Here is a 19,509-nt window from a genome sequence, read left to right as displayed (position 1 = left end):
TTTATTTATTCAAATATATATGCTGAACATATATATTGGTATGGATGGTATATTTTGAATGCTTATTATATCCAGGCATAACTGGGCCACAGAGACATACTTCCCCATCTCAAAGAACTCCTGGCCTCATAAGAGATGACACAAATATATAATCATAATACAATGTAGTAAGGGCAATAATAAAGTTACGCATGGGGTACTATGAGAACATAGAGGATGGGTACCGACCTAGCCAGGAAGTAGATGTTAGGGCAAGCTTTCAGGAGGAGGGAATGCCTACAATTGGTACTTTTCTTTTCTTTAAAATTTACTTTTTTTCTTATTTTAGTAAAATGCCTCCATAGTAGAAAATTTAGATACTTAAAAGAATGATATAAACATCAATTGTAATCTACTATAGATTACAATTATCCTTCTAGTCTTTTATCCATGCATTTACAAAAAATTAGATTTACAAAAATTAGAACATGTTTGTATATACTATAATCTGTTTATATACACTATAACCTAATTGACTACTTTTCACTCAATGTCTCATAAAACTATTTCATCTTATTAACCTCTTACATCATTTTAATGTTACAGAAGTCTATCATATGGCTATACTGTGACTTATCTAACAAACCCTTTGGCTGGATCATTTAAACTGTGCAAATTTTTGTTTCTTTAAGAAATAGTCATATTTATTGGATATTTGTATTTCTTTTTTCACAAATTGCAATTTCATAAATTTCACAAATTTATCTCCTTTCAGAGCTGGATTATAAATGATGAATGGGAGTAAAGCAGGTTGGTAGGAGTCTAGTTAGGGTCTAATCTGAACACTTCAAACAGAGAGGAGAGGATGAGCAAAGACATGTATTTCTTACATGTGGGGTCTACAAGCATTTCGGTTGTGTTGAAGCATTTGGTTGGCTGGAGGGGCAGGGCAAGGCAAGAGATGAGGCCAGGAGATGGGCAAAGGCAAGGATTTGGACAGCCAGAGAGTATGTCTTAAAGAAGCTGGACAGAACCTGTAGATGAGAAGAGGCCAATGTCAAGTCTTCAGCAGAAGAATGAGATGAGAGGCCATGTATTGTTGGTGGTAAGACTGGGTGAGGGTTTTGGAATCAGATAGATTTGCTTTCAAACCTCAGCTCTCCTACTTTCTAGCTGAAAAACTTTCCTCATCAATAAGATTGGGGATAATAGGATTTTATAAAGATTAAATAAGAGCAATCATGTTTTAAAAAAACAACATTTAGTGTCTAGGAAACTAAGTCTCATTAAAAGTTGGATGTATTATTATTTGCATTTTGGGTTGCTCACTCTAGTGATAGGGAGCTCGACTGGAGGAAGACAAGTGCAAAGGCAGAGGAACCAGCTGGCATGGTATTGCAATGATCTAGGCAAGAAATGACAAAGACATAAAACAGGCAGAGTTTGGTGACTGGCTGCACCGGGGACTGAGGAAGATGTGGGAGTCAAAGATAACTCTTAAGGAACAGCTTCAATGGCTGCATGAATGGAGGCACCATCAAAATACAGATATAGGAAGAAGACAAGAATGGGGAAAGATGATTTTGGTTTTAGACATGTAGAGCTTGAGTGGTTTGTGAGATGGACACCTAGCCTGTCTTTTTGCTCAAATCTGAAGCTCACCACGTGCTGGGAAACAAATTAGGGAGCTATTAGAAGCGAGATAACTGAAACTATGAGGTGGGATTGCCTGGAAGGATGCAGAAGCTGAGAAGAGTGGTGAGCAGGGATAGAACTTGGGGACACTGACACTGGCACTTCAGAGGTGGGGTAGGGTTGAGGTTTGAGGGAGAAGAAATCATTAGAACATCATGAGGAAAATTAGGAGGATTTGATAACATGGTAGCCTAATAAGGGAATTTCAAGCTTTGACACTGTTGGATGCAGCAAAGAGGTCTGGTAAGATAAGACCTGGAAGATACTAATTGAATTGTGCAATTAAGGTTCTGTTGCAAGAACAGGCTCTCTGATGGAGTGTGGGTAGAAGTCAACCAGCAGTGGCTGAGGACTGACTGGGAAGGTGGTGTAGAAAGTGAACACAGACCACTCAGGATGTGTTTGGAGGAAACAGGGAGAGTGATGGCCACTGAGTAGAGTTGGCTGGATGTACAGAATAAGTTCAGAATATATTCGCAGTAAATAAAGCTTAGACAAGTTACAATGTCAAGAACAAATACATCATTTTTCCTTCCCTAATCTTCTACACATCACTAAGAGAATGAACACTTTTGCTACCTCAAAGGTAGACAGTACACAATTTGATAGTAATAAAAATAATACTATACATTTATCTAAAGTATTTCAGCATATAATGAAAAGGTATTTTTGCCCAAGAGGCATAACCTGATCTACAGGTGAAGAAACTCAAGTTGAGAGATAATCTACAAAATACTGCTGCTCTTCAAAAGGCCACGAACAACACAGAAAGACAGAGCAACTGCCAGGTTCGAGGAAACTAAGAAGACATGACAACTAAATACAACTTGGGATCCTAGACTAAAAAAAGGACATTTGTGGGACAATCTGGGAAACGTCAGTAAGTTCTGCAGATTGGTTAACAGTATTGTATCAGTGTAAATTTCTTGATTTTGATCATTGTTATGCAAGATGTTAACAACTGGAGATGGTGGGTAAAGGGCATATGGGAACTCTCTGAACTATTTTTGCAACTTTCTAAAAGTCTGAAATTATTTCAAAATAAAGGGTTAAAAAAACTAGGTATTTGTGCATTTGGATATTACACACTAAACAGCATAGAACTTTAAAATTTGAATAATGCTGTGTTCCTTTTCAGTGAGTCATGGTTTTGAAGTTTACAGTTATGCACACAACTCTTGGTCATATAACTCCAGATCTCAGCCTTCTGGCCCACATTCACATTAATGACAATAATTACTCCAAAATTGCTGTTTTCATTAAAGTAGATGACCAAATTTTACATAAATAAAGGAAAATCAATATAATTAAGTTATTGAAGTGTTGCTATGCAGTATTTAAAAATCAATAAAGCAATGGTTCTTACTTTCTTAGGGTTGTTTCCTTTGAGAATCTCATGAAAATTATGGATACTTCCACCCCAAAAATATAATACACACATGCAAACAATATTTGCATATAATTCCAGGGGATTCAAGAACTCCCCTGAAAGTAGAGCTCCCTGAATCTAGATTAAGAACCTCTGTAACAAAGGAAAAACAGAAAAAAAAAAAAAAAAAGCCCAAATTTGCAATTTTAGCAATTGGGCAAACTAGATATCACAAAAAGGAGGAAAGAAAAACGAAAGAAACAGGAACCACAAAAATCCAAAATCTGTCTTTGAAAAACATACAGAAATATATGATAAAATATAACAAACCTCCTTTCAAATTCATAATCGAGCTGGCAAGAAAATAAGACAAATGTTAGAGAGTGGAAATAGAGGAGTATGTGAACACTGAAGCCAAAGCCATCCTGGGCAGGAGGAAAGGAGGATCTGAGGCTCCCCCAAGAAGCCAGAACTCTCACAGGGCCACACCCTCAACAGAAGGGTGACTCTGGAGAGCACTTAGGAATATCTACTGAAGTTGAGGATACACATTCCCTGTACCCAGAAATTCCATTCCTACATATGTACCCTGGGAAATGTGCACAGGAAGGTTCATGGTAGCGTTGTTCATGACAAAAAACTAGAGGCAATCTAAATATCCATCATCAGGAGAACGAAGTGATAATGTTGGCACAGTCATACACTGTAACATCACACAGCAGTGAAAACAAACAAACAAGAGCCTCACGATGAAATCCAGCCATTTGTGACAACATGGATGGACATTGAGGGTATTATGCAAAGCGAAATAAGTCAGAGGGAGAAGGTCAAATACCGTATGATTTCCTTCATTAAGTAGTAGATAATAACAACAATAAACAAACACATAGAGACAGAGATTGGATTGGTGGTTACCAGAGGGGAAGGGGGGAGGGGGGAGGGCGAAAGGGATAATTCGGCACATGTGAGTGGTGATGGGTTGTAATTAGTATTTTAGTGGTGAACATGATGTAATCTATGCAGAAATAGAAGTATAATGATGTACACCTGAAATTTATACAATGTTATAAACCAATGTTACTGCAATAAATAAAAAATTAAAAAAAAAAAAAGAGCCGCACACATCAACAGGATGAATCTCACAAACACGAAGAATGAAAAAGCATGTTTCAGAAGAATCAACACATTTTACTATATACACAAATTTTAAAAACATTTGTCCATTTAGTTATACTTTATTCATTTATTTTTTTATTATAAATATTCTATATACATATGCATTTCTATATTTCCACTACCTATATATCAAAATATATAGATAGCAAAAGTGTGTGTGTATAGACACAAATATAGTGAAAGTATAAGGAAATGAATAGGAATAAGAAACACTAAATTCGGGGGGGCAGGAAAAGAGAGGGGATGCAGACAGGGAGAGTCAATCAGACTGGTTGTGTTTTATTTCTCAAACTGGTGATGGGCACGTGGGTGCTTATTCCATTTTTAAAAAAACTTGTTTGTAATATCTGAAATGTTTCATAATAAGTTTAAAAAAAAGGTCAAGTGACTGATATTACCTCTACTCGGTGCCATTTTCCTTTGCAATGGAAGAGGCAGATTTTCCCACAGAAGGGTAATGAGACGAAGTACTCGGAGGTCATGTGCTACAAAACAGAAATGCATGATACTTTTATTACTTTTAGCAAAGAACACATTGCCACACCATTAGCAAAACATCACTGGGGCACTGGCTGACTGTTCCACCGTCTGTAACCTCAGACTTGCCGAGAATGCGCTGCAGTGGATGCAGCACATGTACAGGGTGTCGTAGACCTTCTGCCTTGTTTCTCACACATTTGTTGATGGCAGTCATCTACTCTCCTTCCCTGTACATGGCTCATAAATCAGCCTTGTTAAAATGCCTAAAAACGTTAGCGTGGAGGTCAGCATGATTCATCCAGGCTCTGGCACCATCGGTTAAACACGAAGAGGGAGGATGAATCTGACAAAGAGGAGAACAGCCTGGATGAAAGTGAGGAGGTTGGCCTTGCTGTCCATACGGCCCCTTCCTTTCATCTTTTAAAATTTAGATTCAAAGATAAGATTTTAATTCCAAAACACATGTTATCAACACAAATATGGGTATCAGTGTCAGTGATACTGCTGTAGCTTGAAGCTGGAGACCTGCCACGGTCTCTCTCATTCGGGGTGAATGTTTGTACTCTCCCCACAGGCAATGTCTCCACTCGGGTACCAGAGCACTAGGGACTACCAAGAGTGCTTTCCACCACCACAGGTTATAAGCACATGCATGCAAATGATCACTCTGATGAATTAAGTACTTACCAGGACCTGGTAAGGCTTGGTCTCTGCCCTCCAGAAGCCTACCCTCTAGCAAGGCAAACAAATACCCAAATAGCTACCACACAACACTGCCTAGGAATGCCATGAGGAGCTAGGTGTGATTTGTAGGTTAGAGGGAAGGGTTCACTTACAGGGGCAGGGGGTCAGGGCTGAAGTGGCATTAGGGTTTGGTCACTTGAAAACCACAGCCTATTCTGGATTATGATTATCATGTCCTAATGAAGGTAAGGAAATCACCTCAGAACCTTAAAAAATAAAACCTCTACATGTCCTGATTCAGAAAAGAATACTAGAATTAAAGGGCAAAGAGCTTACTAATAAATTTAAACTGTAGAACTACATTTACCGAGGTGGTAGGTTCTCAGGGACCACAAGGAGCTCAGGGAGTGATGCCTAGAAGTTTATTCCTCCTAAATTCCCTGGTTTCATCTTCGCCCAAGGCAGAGGAGCCAGCTGGCTCTGGCAGACAGTCACAGGTAGCTGCCCTGCAGGATCATCAAGTGCACCTTGTAAATAACAAACCTACCAGGTGTTGAGACTTACCATGTGCCAGGCACTGTGCTCATCAGTCTTGCGACTAGTCCTCATGACAATCCTATGAGTACACTATTATTATCCTCATTTTACAATGCAGAAACCTGTGTGTGTTTTTTTTTAAAATTCTGAGTCTGGGGCTCTGACCAACTATTCTAGAGATCTTATCTCACATTTACACAATTTAGTGACCACTCTTGTTTGCAACTTTAGGACTAATTTTAGAGGTGGATGATGCTGTTGCCATACCTTGCAATGGAAGTAGTCCTCTATCTTATGCAGAAGGTCGTTAAGCTTGTTCAGACCCTTACACGGCACCTGGCAGTAGAGTGTGCCATCAGAGCAAATGTTAGTCACTCTGACATTTGTGTACATGGCATCAACCTGGAACAAAGGACACAACAAGGATGCTTGAGAACAGAGCACAGCTCTGCTCTACCTCAGGGGGAGCTACCCAAACATCTCATTAAGTCTTTGCATTTTAAAATCTTCTAAGTAAGCTGGAGGATAGAACAGAATGAGATTCATAACTTAAACGTGAAAAACTAATTTGCATACCTCACTTTCCAAAAGGAATACCTGATATCATTTGTGTTGGGTACCATGTAGACATTTTGCATACATTAACTTATTACCACTTTCCATTGTCCATCTTTAACTTTGGTTTATTTTCTTTCAATTAATTTAGAAAAAGAATTATTAAATAAAACATATTTTTTCAACATTAACAGAAATGAAAATAAAAACTCTCACAAAATCAATCCCATTACCAACCTACTTTCTAATCTATGCCCATGGGCCACATAAACTTTAGTAATGTTTAAAAATTATAATCACAGTAAAGGTTTAATTTTAGCCATTTTAGTCAAATCATAAAATAAAGACAATTCACTGCTGTTTTATTAAATATTTTCCCAGTGTTGCTATGAAGGCTTTAAAATGATCATTTTTAACATCTCATCCTATTCTTTAGAGTGACTGTTCTATAATTTAAAGGTTTCCTTCTTTGCAGACAGTCTAAATGCAGAACATTTAAAATGTTCTTCACATTTTAGCATTTAAAAAATGCTAAAACTAATAATTTAATAAACACATTCAGTGATACAACTTTCCCTTCTTTTGTATTATCCTCCCCTATTATCTTTGCAAAATAATTTCATATAAAATTAACATACGCTCATTGTAGAAACTGGAATATAAAACAAAAGTCTACTTCCTAATAATTACTATTTATGTTCTGGCATTTTTCCCCCTTCCACTTCCCCTTTCTTTTTTTCTCAATACATATGTAATATGTCTCTATCTAGTGTTAGCCTAAAATTTATAACATTCTTTTCTAACTCTCTTCTCTATGATATGTGTAACAGAGACAACAGTGGTCACAGTGGTACCTGAAGGTGAACCTCGAGTGATTTATCACATACGGCCTTTAAGCAGGTGGCATTGATATTGATATCATCTTCTCCTGAGGTATCATACAGGACAACAAGTGGAATATCAGCTTTTTCAAGTATTTCCACTGCAAAGATCTTTCCACAAGTCAAAGATTCAACCACTTTCACTAAACCAGGATCATCACTTAGCACCTCCAACCCTGAAAAATATTGAATATTTTAATTTCTAGTTAATTAGCATAATCATTTTAAGATGGATAGATTAAGTTTGTTTTGGCTACTTATTACAATTATGAATCTATTACAAAATTCTTAAATTTTATAGGGAAGCTTTGCTTTAAAATCTTCTTTACATTATCTACCCTTAAGTTTTAAAACATATATCATAATGTGAATGCCCTTTTGAATGATTACACTAAGGCAGGCAATCTTAAAACAAGACGAAAACTTGATGAGCAATCAGAATTTCTACCTTAGGAGAAACAGCCTTCACTTATACACACACACACATTTAAAACAAAAAGACTAATACGGTAGTCCCCCCTTATCTGAGGGGGATACATTCCAAGACCCCCAGTGGATGCCTGAAACCCTGAATAATACTGAACCCTGTATATACTACATTTTTTCCTATATGTACATACCTATGATAAAGTTTAAATTATAAATTAGGCACAGTAAGAGATTAGCAACAATAATAATAAAATAGAATAATTATAACAATATACTGTAATAAAAATTACTGTAGATCTTAGCAACTTTGGTATTGATTTCTTTTCTTTCCTTATTAAGCTGAGAACTTTCACCTTTTCACTTAAAGGAAGCACTTGATGGCTTCTCTTTGGCATACCTGATTTGCCAGCATCACTACTCTTGCACCTTGGGGCCACTATTAAGTAAAATAAGGCTTACTTGAACACAAGCACTGCGATACCGCGACAGTCAATCTGATAATCACGACGGCTACTAAGTGACTAATGGATGGGTAGTGTATACAGAGTGGATCCGCTGGACAAAGAGATGATTCACATCTCGGGTGGAACGGAGAGGGATGATGCAAGATTTCATCACACTACTCAGAACAGCATGCAATTTAAAACTTCAGAATTGTTTATTTCTGGAATTTTCCATTTAATATATTCTGACTGTGGTTGACTTCAGATAACTGAAACTGTGGAAAGTGAAACTGCAGATAAGGGGACTACTGTACACATAAGAAGCTATCAATTAATTATGTCCGCCAATCATGTATTTGTAATGTTCTTCCTAAAAATGTATCCTTGACTTTTTTCATTTCCTAATTAAATATACACAATTATTTTTCTTATAAGATGAACACACATTTATTGGAAATTTAGACAACCACTTTTTCTGTCTTTCCCTCTTTTTAAGTACACCATGATGACCCAGAGAGTACCAAAGAGCTTTCTGATTTATCAAAGAAAGATTAAATAGTGTTTAACATAAAATGGGTATTAGGTGAATTTTATTGTAGTCTAATTACTCTTTAAATTCTTTGAAAGTTGTAATTCCGTGTATCATATATATGACAACTCTAAGTTAATCTATTAAACTAATTAAAACTAGCTCATCATTTCCCCAATGGTACTATAATGTCTATTCTATATTTTTCCCCTTTAAATGCATGAGCAAAAGTTCATAGACTCCCTCTGAGCAACTTTTCTCTTGTTCTTAATCTGTTCTCAAGACACACAACTTCATAGCTTTTATCAAATCTTTCATTTCAGCAACCTAAATCTTGTCCTATGCTCTTGTTCTTTTCAAGACTAACTCCCACAGGTTTTGCTTTTAAAATTACTTGAGATTTATCTCACAGATAGAGCCAAACCCAGTTCCTCTGACATAAACACTTATCCTTGCAGGGAAGGAGGTATTTCTCTGCAGGGCTAATTTTCATGACAGAATTTTGATCATTTTCTGAATTTAGCTCAGGCTCTCTTGGCATGATGCAGGCATATTTCAACGACTTTCCTCATCACTAACATGGCCACTGTATCCTCCATACTTTCAGGTTACCCCTACAGTGTCACTCTCACACTGTGCATTCCTCTGTGCTTCCTTGAGGAAGAAAGAAAAGAACCGTGATACAGCGACCGTGCCAGAGACTGCATATGACCTACATCCGAACGCGTGCTTGGGCACACGAGGGTGTGTTACTTGGTGATGAGCAGCAACCACCGAGTCCAACTCAGTGGGAAAGAGGCTGAGAGTCACTTCCCAACAGGTGGAACAACATGATTTACACTGATCAAATCCCGTGATACAGGGCCTCTAGCAGTTGTTACTAGAGCAGTTAGAACAACAACAAAAACCCTTTAAAACGGCCAATAGACATTTCTGTAATAAAATATATGTTATATATAACTAAAATATAATAAAAACATCATAACATTTTCATAATGATCACATCTTACAAAGACCACATTAAACATGAATTTATTTACACCTTTCAAGATATAACACATTACAACATCTTGAGATACTAAGTACATTTTAGGATTTAACCACTCAAAAGTACAATGGTAATAATGCATCAAGATGGAGAGAGCTGCAAAAAAAGTTTCCTCTTACCTGCTAGCTTACACTTTGTAGCTTGGAATGAGAGTGAACAGAACTTTGGGTTCAATTTGTATGCTTTGCTTTTTTCAACATTTTCACTAAAACCATAGTCAACATAGCATACCTAATGATAAAAACAACAATTTTAAGTTCAAATAAAATTCTTTATCCTTACATCTTAAAAAGTCACTTGATGCATTTCTGGCCTCCATTTTATTCCATATCAGCATGTTAAGTGGCACCACACTGCCTGGAAAACGCCAAGGGAGGTACCCCTGACTTAGCCAAGAAGAGAAAGCCTCAGGCTGAGACCAGGGAAGCCAGGGGTCCCGACTTCCAGGCCCCACTCCTCTGCTGCGCCTTTGCCAACAGGGAGAACAAGGGAAGACTGCTGACCTCTGATGCCTGGCTTTTGCCAGCTTCTCAGCAGCATGGCTATCTGGTTCCGCCAGCCTTGACTGTCCCCGCCCTTTCATTAGTATCATAATGCCTGCATCACCTTATTCTTTCTTGATTTACACACTTCCACTAAGGATTTGCATCCTTAGGCAGCAGTACTTGTTTCCAGAGAGGGCATCACTCTGGTGGTATTTATCAGATTCTAAATCCCCAAACAGCTTCTTTGAGGCCCACTCCCAGCTACTGTGCTCTCAGGGACCAAGATGCTTTCTGTCAATGACCACAATGATGTCATGGATAACATGGAATTGTACACTGTAAAAATTGATACTTCTGTTTTTTTTCAGGGGTGTGAAGCTGAGTTAGGCCTTCATCCAGCTCAGCCAAAGACCCCAAATCTGCGAGACAGAGTTTTGTGTTTGCAGAAACCTGCCCGACGCTTCCTTACCATTAGCACAGATCATTAAGAGTCTGGATATTATTTTTAGAATATTAATAAAGCCTTCAGTTGAAAATGACTATATAAGAAAAGCCTTTTTTTGGAGAAAAATAAAATCTAGAAACATTAGGCTGTGGTTTAGAATGATAACTAGGAATCTGAGGGAGAGTGCTGAAAATCTAGTATGCTTCTCTAATTAAAGCAGATGATGGTTATTACAGAAACAAAATAAAACCACCACAAAACCCAGGGCAAAGAAATACCAAGTAATACAGAGTTTTTACTTTCTGCAGAAAAATAAAGTCCACAACTTCTTGGTACCTACATTATGGTACTAAACATACAAAACAAAAGTTCTCCCCAGTGGTCTTTCCCTGAGCACCTGATAACAGGGTCTGTGGGGCCTGTTTATCCCATACCACAAAGGACCATCTCTCAGAGTTCGTATCTTGACCCTATGCTTCCCTAGGCCTAGATCACCAGCAGGGTCTCCACATCAGGCAGCCAGCCATTTAAGTGTACAGGTTCATTTCTCCAATCCTAAATTAGCACCTGTTCTTCCTTCTCATAGGCTTCAGGATTCAGGCAGTTTTTGTTTCCTTTAATATCTATCACTATCTACAACTTGGATTCTGCTCTTCTGAAAACATGACATAATATATGAAATCATGATTCCTGGGAAACTCGGAATGTATTCCTAGTGCCAACAGACTAAAGCATAACTGCTCTAAAATCTTCAAAGACTTTCTGTAATATTTGTAGCTTGTTTTCTTTCCTTTCTTTCTTTTTTTGAATCATGATACCATGTATTTGTATGGCAGCTGCAGTTTATAGAACATTCTCCCATGGAGTACCCAGTGTGACTCTCACCACACTCTGCCCTATGTCCTTTGCGCTGTGAGGGCTGAGTAAAATTTCCCTCTCTGATGCCCTGGGATCAGCACAAGCAGGCTCATAATCCTGGCATCAGGCCCCAGTCCATTCCTGGTTCTCTGGCACCATCAAGTGGCCACAGGTCTCACAGAGCCACCTGAGTGTCCACCAGCAGACACCCCTGGGATGTGGGTCTGGGTCAGGCCAAACTGGCACCAACGTCTGGGAGTGACCACATGTTCCTGCTTCTCATACTCACCAAGGTCTGTGGAAAACAAGAAGGGATTTAGCACTCGCTGTCAGGCAAAGCACAGTTCAAGAAAAACAAGACTTGTAAGTAGCTGGGGTTTCTCCAGATAAAGAGAAAAATTCATCTCTGTCTGGTTCATGGAGATGTGGAAAAGAAGATCAGGTGAGAATCGCTACAACTACTGCTATCTTAAGAGCTTACTACTGTATAGTATACCAAGCGACCCTTTTCATTCCTCATACCAGCCCACAGCTCTCAGCAGCAACAAACACAGCTGGTTGCTCCATCCTTTACGATCACTTTCTTGATCTGGCTTCCACCACACTGCCCTCTTGGTTTCCTTCTTCTTTGGCCACCCTTACTGTCCTCTTTGCTCCTCTTATGCCCACCATCTTGCTGAAGTGTTTCAGAGCCTGGTTTTGGGTCTCTTCCCTTCTCTGTGGGTGTCCTTTCTCTAGGTGATCTTACCTAGTCCCAAGACTTCAAGGAGCACCACTACCCACCCAGTTGCTGAAGTCCCAAACCCAGCAGCCATCCTGAATCTTCTCTTTTCTAACCTTCCACATCCAATGAATTAGTGTCCTGTCAGTTCTGCTTCCAAATATATCCCAAATCTGTCCTATTACCTCTGTCTCCACTATTGCCACCCTAATTTAGGTTACACGTTGCTGGCTATTGCAATAGCCAACTAACCGGTCTTACTTTCTTCTTTGCCCCACTACAATCCATTCCCACAGTGGAACAATCTTTGGTACCAGAACAACCTTTGAAGCAAATAAACCAGATCACATCTCCCTGCTTATCCCTTCCTTCACAGTAATTTTCTATCCCAGCACCCTGGTTATTTCCTTCACTGCACTTAAACTGTCTTGTTTATATTTATTGTATACTTTTTCATTATTGGTGTTTTTTCACTAGAATACAAGCTTTTTGAGAACAAGGACTTGTAGTCTTGTCCCCTGCCCTAGGACAGTGAAAAAAATGAATGAAAAGCGTATCAAGCAGATACTAGCATGATGATAGTATCTGGTTTTACAGGTAAGGAATCAGAGAAGTTAAATAACTTTCCCAAGGCCACACAGCTGGAAATGGCAGAGCTGGGACTCAAACTAAGGTCTAATTGACTCGAGAGCTTAAACTCCTAAAGCAGAGGTCAGGAAGGAAGGAAGACCCACATGATTTTTGCCCTACAGATTTCAGACTGAGAGATATTCTTGTGGAGTATGTGCATTATTTATTGTAAACACTGTTGCACTGTTGATGTGTCACTAGGGTTTGTGTATGGTTCTTCTCTTCATAACCTACCTCTACGCCTTCAAATAGCTTAAGTTTTTTTGAACTTCCTAAGGGCAGGGAAATGGTCAGAAGTAAACAGAAGTTTATCTAGGAACGTTGGGGCAGTTATCCCCTATCAACTAGAGGCCACTCAGGCTTCTCACTGAGCAGAAAGCAGTGATGGGGCCACACTGACTGGGGTCGTGATCACTGGGACTTCCCGCCCCCTGCTGTGCTAAAGATTCTGAGATGTGCTAACTCTCCCCACCACCCCCAGCACCATCTCTCCTCCTGGGGTCCTGGCCTGCCACTGAGGGGCGCTCTGACTTTGGTTCTGGTACCCTCTTCCAAGGAGTCACCCCTACACACACACCTGTGTTAAAAGTTGATCCCTCTGTGGCTTTCTTTCACAGAGGAGGTTCCAGTGAAGACGGGGTCTCCCGATTGGAGTGTTTTCACACATGTGATGCCCCCAGGGAAGGCATTCCAGATACAGATAAGTGACAGCTAAGGAGACCTTGGGGACCAAGACCTCAGACTCCAAATCATTTAGTCCAATGCCTTCACTCTGCTGGCCCAGGGGAATGGAGGGACTTGACCAAAGGCACACAACCAGTATCAGGCAGAGTCTCGGACTAGTGCCCAAGCTGCTAATCACACTGCGCTCTCCACCAGTCCAGTTATCAACTTAGTCCTTAGCTTTTTCCAGATGTTTTCAAACTTTATCCAAGTATAATTTACATTGAAGAAAAAATGCCCATTTAAAGTACAGTTTGATGGGTTTTGACAAATGAGGATACCCATGTAATCACCACCATAATCAAGATAACAGACCACATCTGCCGCTCCAAAAAGTTCCTCTTGCCCCTTGCAATTAAGCTCTCTCCACCTCCTGTCCTAGGCAACCACTGATCTGATTTCTATCACAACAGATGAGTTTCACCTGTTCTTAGACATCATTTACACGGACTCAGTCACTATAACTCTTCCGTGTCCGGCTTCTTTCACTTGCATGGTAAGTTTTATCCATGTGACTGTGTTTTCAGTAGTTCATTCCTTTTTATTGTTGAATAGTATTCCATTATCTGGATAAACTTGTTTATAATGTATAAATGTATAAATTTGTTTATACATTCACCTGTTGGTGAACATTTGGGTTGTTTCCAGTTTGGGACTATTAATAATAAAGCTGCTACAAACACATGTACAAGCCTTTTTGGGGACTTACATTTTCTCTTGTGTAAATACTTAGGGGTCACATGGTAAATATTTAACTTTTATAAGAAACTGTCAAACTATTTTCCAATTTTCAGATTTTTAAAGTCAGGTCAAATTGCTTAAAAGTTGTGCCTGTAGATTTGGTTAAGGAATTTCCTAAATTTCTCTGTGAATGGCAAAGGGTAGCTGGGTGGTTAGGGTGAACTTACTTCTAGAGAGGGTCAAGGCCTCTCCTACGGAACAAACTGTAAGAAACAGCAAGCATCCCTTTCTGACTCCCTGACATTGTGCTTCAGGGAAGGGGTTCTCCTCAGCTGGCTGCTGAAGAGGAAAAAGGAAGAATGTCATCTCCTATAATCTGTAGTGCTTCCCTGACTCCGATGTACTGAACTTGATAAGAAGCCCACAGAGCTCTGATCAGTATTTAGTATGTATCCCTGGGGAATGGGAATGAAGGGCTTTTCCTGATTACATTACAGGTTATGTAGACTCCCACGCAGAAGAATTTCTTTTTCTTTTTTTTAACTAAAACTCTGAGATAATTACCACTGACTTAAAAACTGACATGGATAATCTCTTACACATATTATCTTCTCAACTTCTGGAGAAAACTAAATACAGTTAGAAAGGACACAATATTAGAAGCAACATTTTCATTTGAAAAATAATGTGCTTGTCTTCATAATGCTATGACAAAGTAAAGAGTGCTTGCCTTTATTTTGTTCTCTTCTGTTGAGATGATCTGCGCCCGTAACCAAGCGTCCTCCTCAGCATTTACGGCCAGCAGCTGCCCAACATGCACAGCCTGGACTGGTGTGACCTCAGGGTTCTTACTGTAATACTCCTTCATCTCATCTTCCATTAATTCCTGAGCAACAGAATAGTCTTTGCCCACATACCTGAAGTAGTTAATAGAAAAGAACACAAATGAATCAACCCATAGAAGGAAGAGATCTATAGGAATTCATTAATATTACTCTGTTTTTCTATTGCCACCTTTGGTTCCAGTCTCAGACTTGCTTACAACAGGGAGGAGAACATGTATTGAGTAAACCTTTCTATCTTGATAAAGCAAAATATAATATTGTGGAGCTCATGCAAAACAAGACAAAGGTCCAACACGTCACAAAACAGAGCAAATGCTTGACAACAATCCAGAGAATCAGAGGATGTAACAGTAAGCAGTCAGGGAGTCTTCGGGGAGGATGAAACTGAGAAAAGACTCAAGGGAAGGGAAGAGAGGAAGACATGGTGGAAAGTGGAGACACCAACGGAGGCCACATAAGCAAGAGTGGACTTCAGATTTTGACTAAGGCTGCTGGAGATCTTTGTAGATTACTGGGAAGAGAAGCTAGCTGATAGTTTTGCCCTAACTAAGGCTGGGTCTGAACAAGGCTCAAGCTCTGAAAACCAATGAAATTTCACTAGAGAAAAACAAAGCCTTAAACACACTAAACACAACCATGTGACAACACATCCCCCACAACTTACTGAACAAATGTGAACAAATTACAACAAAATGTTGAGTTCTGATACCCTTAAAAGAGATGACATGTTCTAGCTAAATGCCTCTTAAATTGTTTGCTTTCTGAGAAGTATTTTTCTCAGGATATGCTCCTATCCCTTTCTACAATTTTCTGCTGTTGACAACTGCAGTCACCTTGTCCCAGTTCATGTTATCAAAACATACTATTTTCCTTTCTGCCACAAATAGGTTGTTGTTTTCTTGCCCTTTAATCCTCAGAGATAATTCCATCAAAGGCCTCCTTCCAGGATGTAAAATCTGGCAAACCAAGTTTGGCTCCTGTAACATCCTATGTCTCAGCTATAGGATGAAGACTTTTAAGCTGGAAGGCTATGCCATAACAGCACCAGAATCACCTGGCCAGGAAGGTGGGAGATATGCTACAACAACATTGTTCTTTGTATTGTTCTAGCTTTCACCCAGGGCCCAAGTGGTCCTATATAGCTTTAAGAAACTATTCCTTTAGGAGTGTTTTCATGTATTCTTGGTAACTATCAGCAGGGCAGAAGACACGATAGTCAACCTTTTTGTTATTAGAGGAAAAGAAGCTTTTAAAAGTCCTACAAAAGATGAAAAGAATGCCTCTTTTGAGGCAATGGCTATTTTAAAGCCAAATATGACATGCCTATTATTCACTCCAGAAACAGCGGCAGAAGCTTTGTCATAGCCTATCACTTAAGTTTATTGAGCTTTACAAATGTTAAGGCGCTGCCTGGAATGCAGTTGCACTCCTGGCTCTGAAGTCTCCTAGGAGATCTGCAACTCTGCCCGTCTCCTGGGACCTGGAGTCTCGTGGGGCCTCCTTGTGTTGCTGCTACAGCCCTGGGAGCTCAACTGGCAGAGGCCTGGGCTGTAGCCCGTTGTTTGGTAGTCTGTGTAGTGCACAGACTCCAGCTAGGAAGGAGGAAAGTGGTGAGAAGCAGCATGAGCCCTGCAGGCAGCTTCTGCTCTCTGCAGAGAAGGATGGCTACCTGGCTTGGGTGGGGTAGGGAGGTGACGTTACAGTTGGTATGCCAGTGGGTAGTGGCAAGAATGAAGTCATACATGGTCCCCAAATCACCTGAGCAAGTGGGCACAGAATGATATGTAGACCAATTTAGGTATGACATAAATACAAAGTTTTAGAAAGTTAATTTTTGAGACTAGAGATGACAGATTCCCATACTTGACCTGAGGGTTCTGCCACAGCACCTCTCCAGACCCTTTATGAGTCACAGGCCTAGTTTCCAGAGCCTACTGCCTGCCTGGGTAAAGACATGGGTTTAGAACAGGGTTCAGCCCAGCTGGGATCTGCTAAGTCTTCAGGGAGGTGGGGGGTCACCAATGACCTAGGGTCAACCTAATGGCAGTCTTTACCCATCAGGCTTGCTGGTCACCAGCCACCCTGCTGAACATGTAGAATCCTGACTCCAGGATTCAAATTTATTTTACTTTTACTGGAAACAGTGATCTAAATAATCTGAGGACCCTGAACCTAATCATCCTGGAATAGATCAGAAGTCTCCTACTAAAGTCCTGGAACACATCCAGATTCCTGCCAACTCTTGGTAGGAACATCAGAAATCACACGATTGATCCAGCCCAGTGCTGGGTGACTGGTCTCTAACAATGGCACCAATGACTACTGGTAACAGATACCAAAGGATTCAGCCAAGGAGGCAAATTTAGATTTTCCTTATAATGTCAAATGGTATAAGTTAGCAATGTGCTCCTCAACATCGTTCCTTAATCTCAATGTATGACGGAACCATAGTGGGACTCCTAACTCTTGGCAACCTATTTATATCTTCAGGCCACACCACATTTTAGAATAAAAGCTTTATCAATTTACTACCCCTATATAAAACAAGACCTCTCCAAAGCTCCTGTATGTTCCTCCAGTTTAAACATTCCAAGATACTTGATTCTCACTTCATTATCCACTCAGACTTAGTTTGCTCAAATGGAAGAGCTTTGATATTTTTGATCTATTCTTTCATTGAAGGACTTTGATTATGTTTTTGTGGTCTTTCTTCGGGCCTTCCCAGCTCAGCTATGATTCTCTGGAGGAATAACAGCCCAAACCATAGGAACATTTGGGTTCCAGGAGCCTGGCTTCTGTTCTGCTTCAGCCTTTTTCCATTCTGTCCAGCCACAGCCACACCCTGGGTTGGTGCCTCCCAAGATCCAGCTACATCGGTTCCCATTCTTTTATCTTGAGTCAGAAACTGCAAATTATAGTCTTTCAATACTTTCTATATGTTCTCCAAAAGTCCATTTCAAGTGCTTGGAGCTGGACTGCTTTTTGTAACCCACTTATCATTAGCCACTTAGGCAATGACTCTTCCTCCCAGGTAATGCTATCAAAAGGCTCAAGTAACCAGAGGGCTAATCTGATGCATTATACTAGGAAGGTGGTGCTTAGCTATTCTGACTTTTAGGAAATGCTACATATTCGCAGATTAAATAGTATTACCTATGTAGTGGGCAACTTCCTTTTCTGTGGACTAAGTATTGCTTTTGACGTATACAGTTACCATTATGCTTTCAACACAGGTTTTTTTCACGTTCAGACAATATTATCATTTTAATTTTTAAAGCTGTTAGTAATCTTTTCTCACAAGAATAGTTGTATATTTTTAACATTTAACAAATATTAAGAACTTATTACTATACTTCATTATAACTCTATAGAACCAAGAATATATTATTCTTCCTCAACCCCCAGCATCCCTATGAAGAACAGCCAAACAACAACAGTACCCCAAGATCCTAAATAATTAGAAAATAAAACTTGCCTGATGACCACTTCATTTGTGTTGCTCAGTTCAACCACCAACACAGATGGGGATGCCTCAGTCGGAATGACTAATGGAGGAACTGTTACATTCTCAATATAGGTATCAACAATTTTGGCAATGTTTTCTTCTATCTGCAAATATTCTTGTTCAATCATAGACTTGATATCGTAATCGCCATGTGCTTGCCCTGCATCCTTTTGGATTTTTTCAGTGGGCAATGGAAGTTTAGCATAGAGAATGGCCTTCTGGGGATTTCCAGAAATGTAGTCTACGGTGCATACATCAGAAAGCGAGGCAAGATTTTTTAAGGCATCCTCAGGGAATTTCACTTTGTACGTGTCCTCAAATGCTTTTGGGAGTGCACTGGCCCAGAGACCACTTGAGTATTTCACCAGCAGCTCCGCAACTTTCTCTTTAAAGTCTCCTGGCATAACTGCTGGACATCCTTTTAATAGTGGTATTTGTTTTGGAGCAGGCAGTGGAGATGGAGGCACTTTTTCAGCATTCAGTTCACTTCTCAAAAGCTGCTTTCTCTTAGCTGGATAAAGAAGTAAATCTTGACCACCACTGCAAGGTTTTTCCACCTGAAATTTTTAAATAAAGCAAATGATAGATATTTCAATGGCTATAAACAACCTGAAAACACATTAATGCATTTTACATTTGAGAGCAATACTGTTTTCAAATTAATCAAGAGAACACAAAAGTGTACATTTTACTTTTCTTGATTACTAAGACTTTAATGCATTGCCTTCACCTGCAAATAACATCATAAGCCACATTCCAGAAATAAACAGGAAAATAAAATAGCATTAGTTTCCCTTGTGAAGCACCTGAC

At 39.5% G+C, this 19,509-nt stretch overlaps 1 protein-coding gene across 2 annotated transcripts in view; it reads right to left on the bottom strand.

The window, feature by feature from the left end:
- TDRD7 (tudor domain containing 7) overlaps window positions 1–19,509 on the bottom strand; it is an 88,930-nt gene that overhangs the window by 15,494 nt on the left and 53,927 nt on the right. For both annotated transcript variants that reach the window (XM_058523585.1, XM_058523586.1), the window contains 6 exons: window positions 18,669–19,255; window positions 15,079–15,265; window positions 9,925–10,036; window positions 7,330–7,532; window positions 6,188–6,322; window positions 4,618–4,704 (listed from right to left, as the gene is read on the bottom strand). In XM_058523585.1, coding sequence (XP_058379568.1) covers window positions 4,618–4,704; window positions 6,188–6,322; window positions 7,330–7,532; window positions 9,925–10,036; window positions 15,079–15,265; window positions 18,669–19,255 — 1,311 coding nt within the window. The remainder of the gene's footprint in view (window positions 1–4,617; window positions 4,705–6,187; window positions 6,323–7,329; window positions 7,533–9,924; window positions 10,037–15,078; window positions 15,266–18,668; window positions 19,256–19,509) is intronic.

The sequence above is a fragment of the Diceros bicornis genome, chromosome 28 (genome assembly GCF_020826845.1).
Source record: "Diceros bicornis minor isolate mBicDic1 chromosome 28, mDicBic1.mat.cur, whole genome shotgun sequence".
In the NCBI taxonomy this organism is placed as follows: domain Eukaryota; kingdom Metazoa; phylum Chordata; class Mammalia; order Perissodactyla; family Rhinocerotidae; genus Diceros; species Diceros bicornis.
Note: the sequence above shows the minus strand (reverse complement) of the source record. Positions and strands in the feature narration are given on the sequence as shown.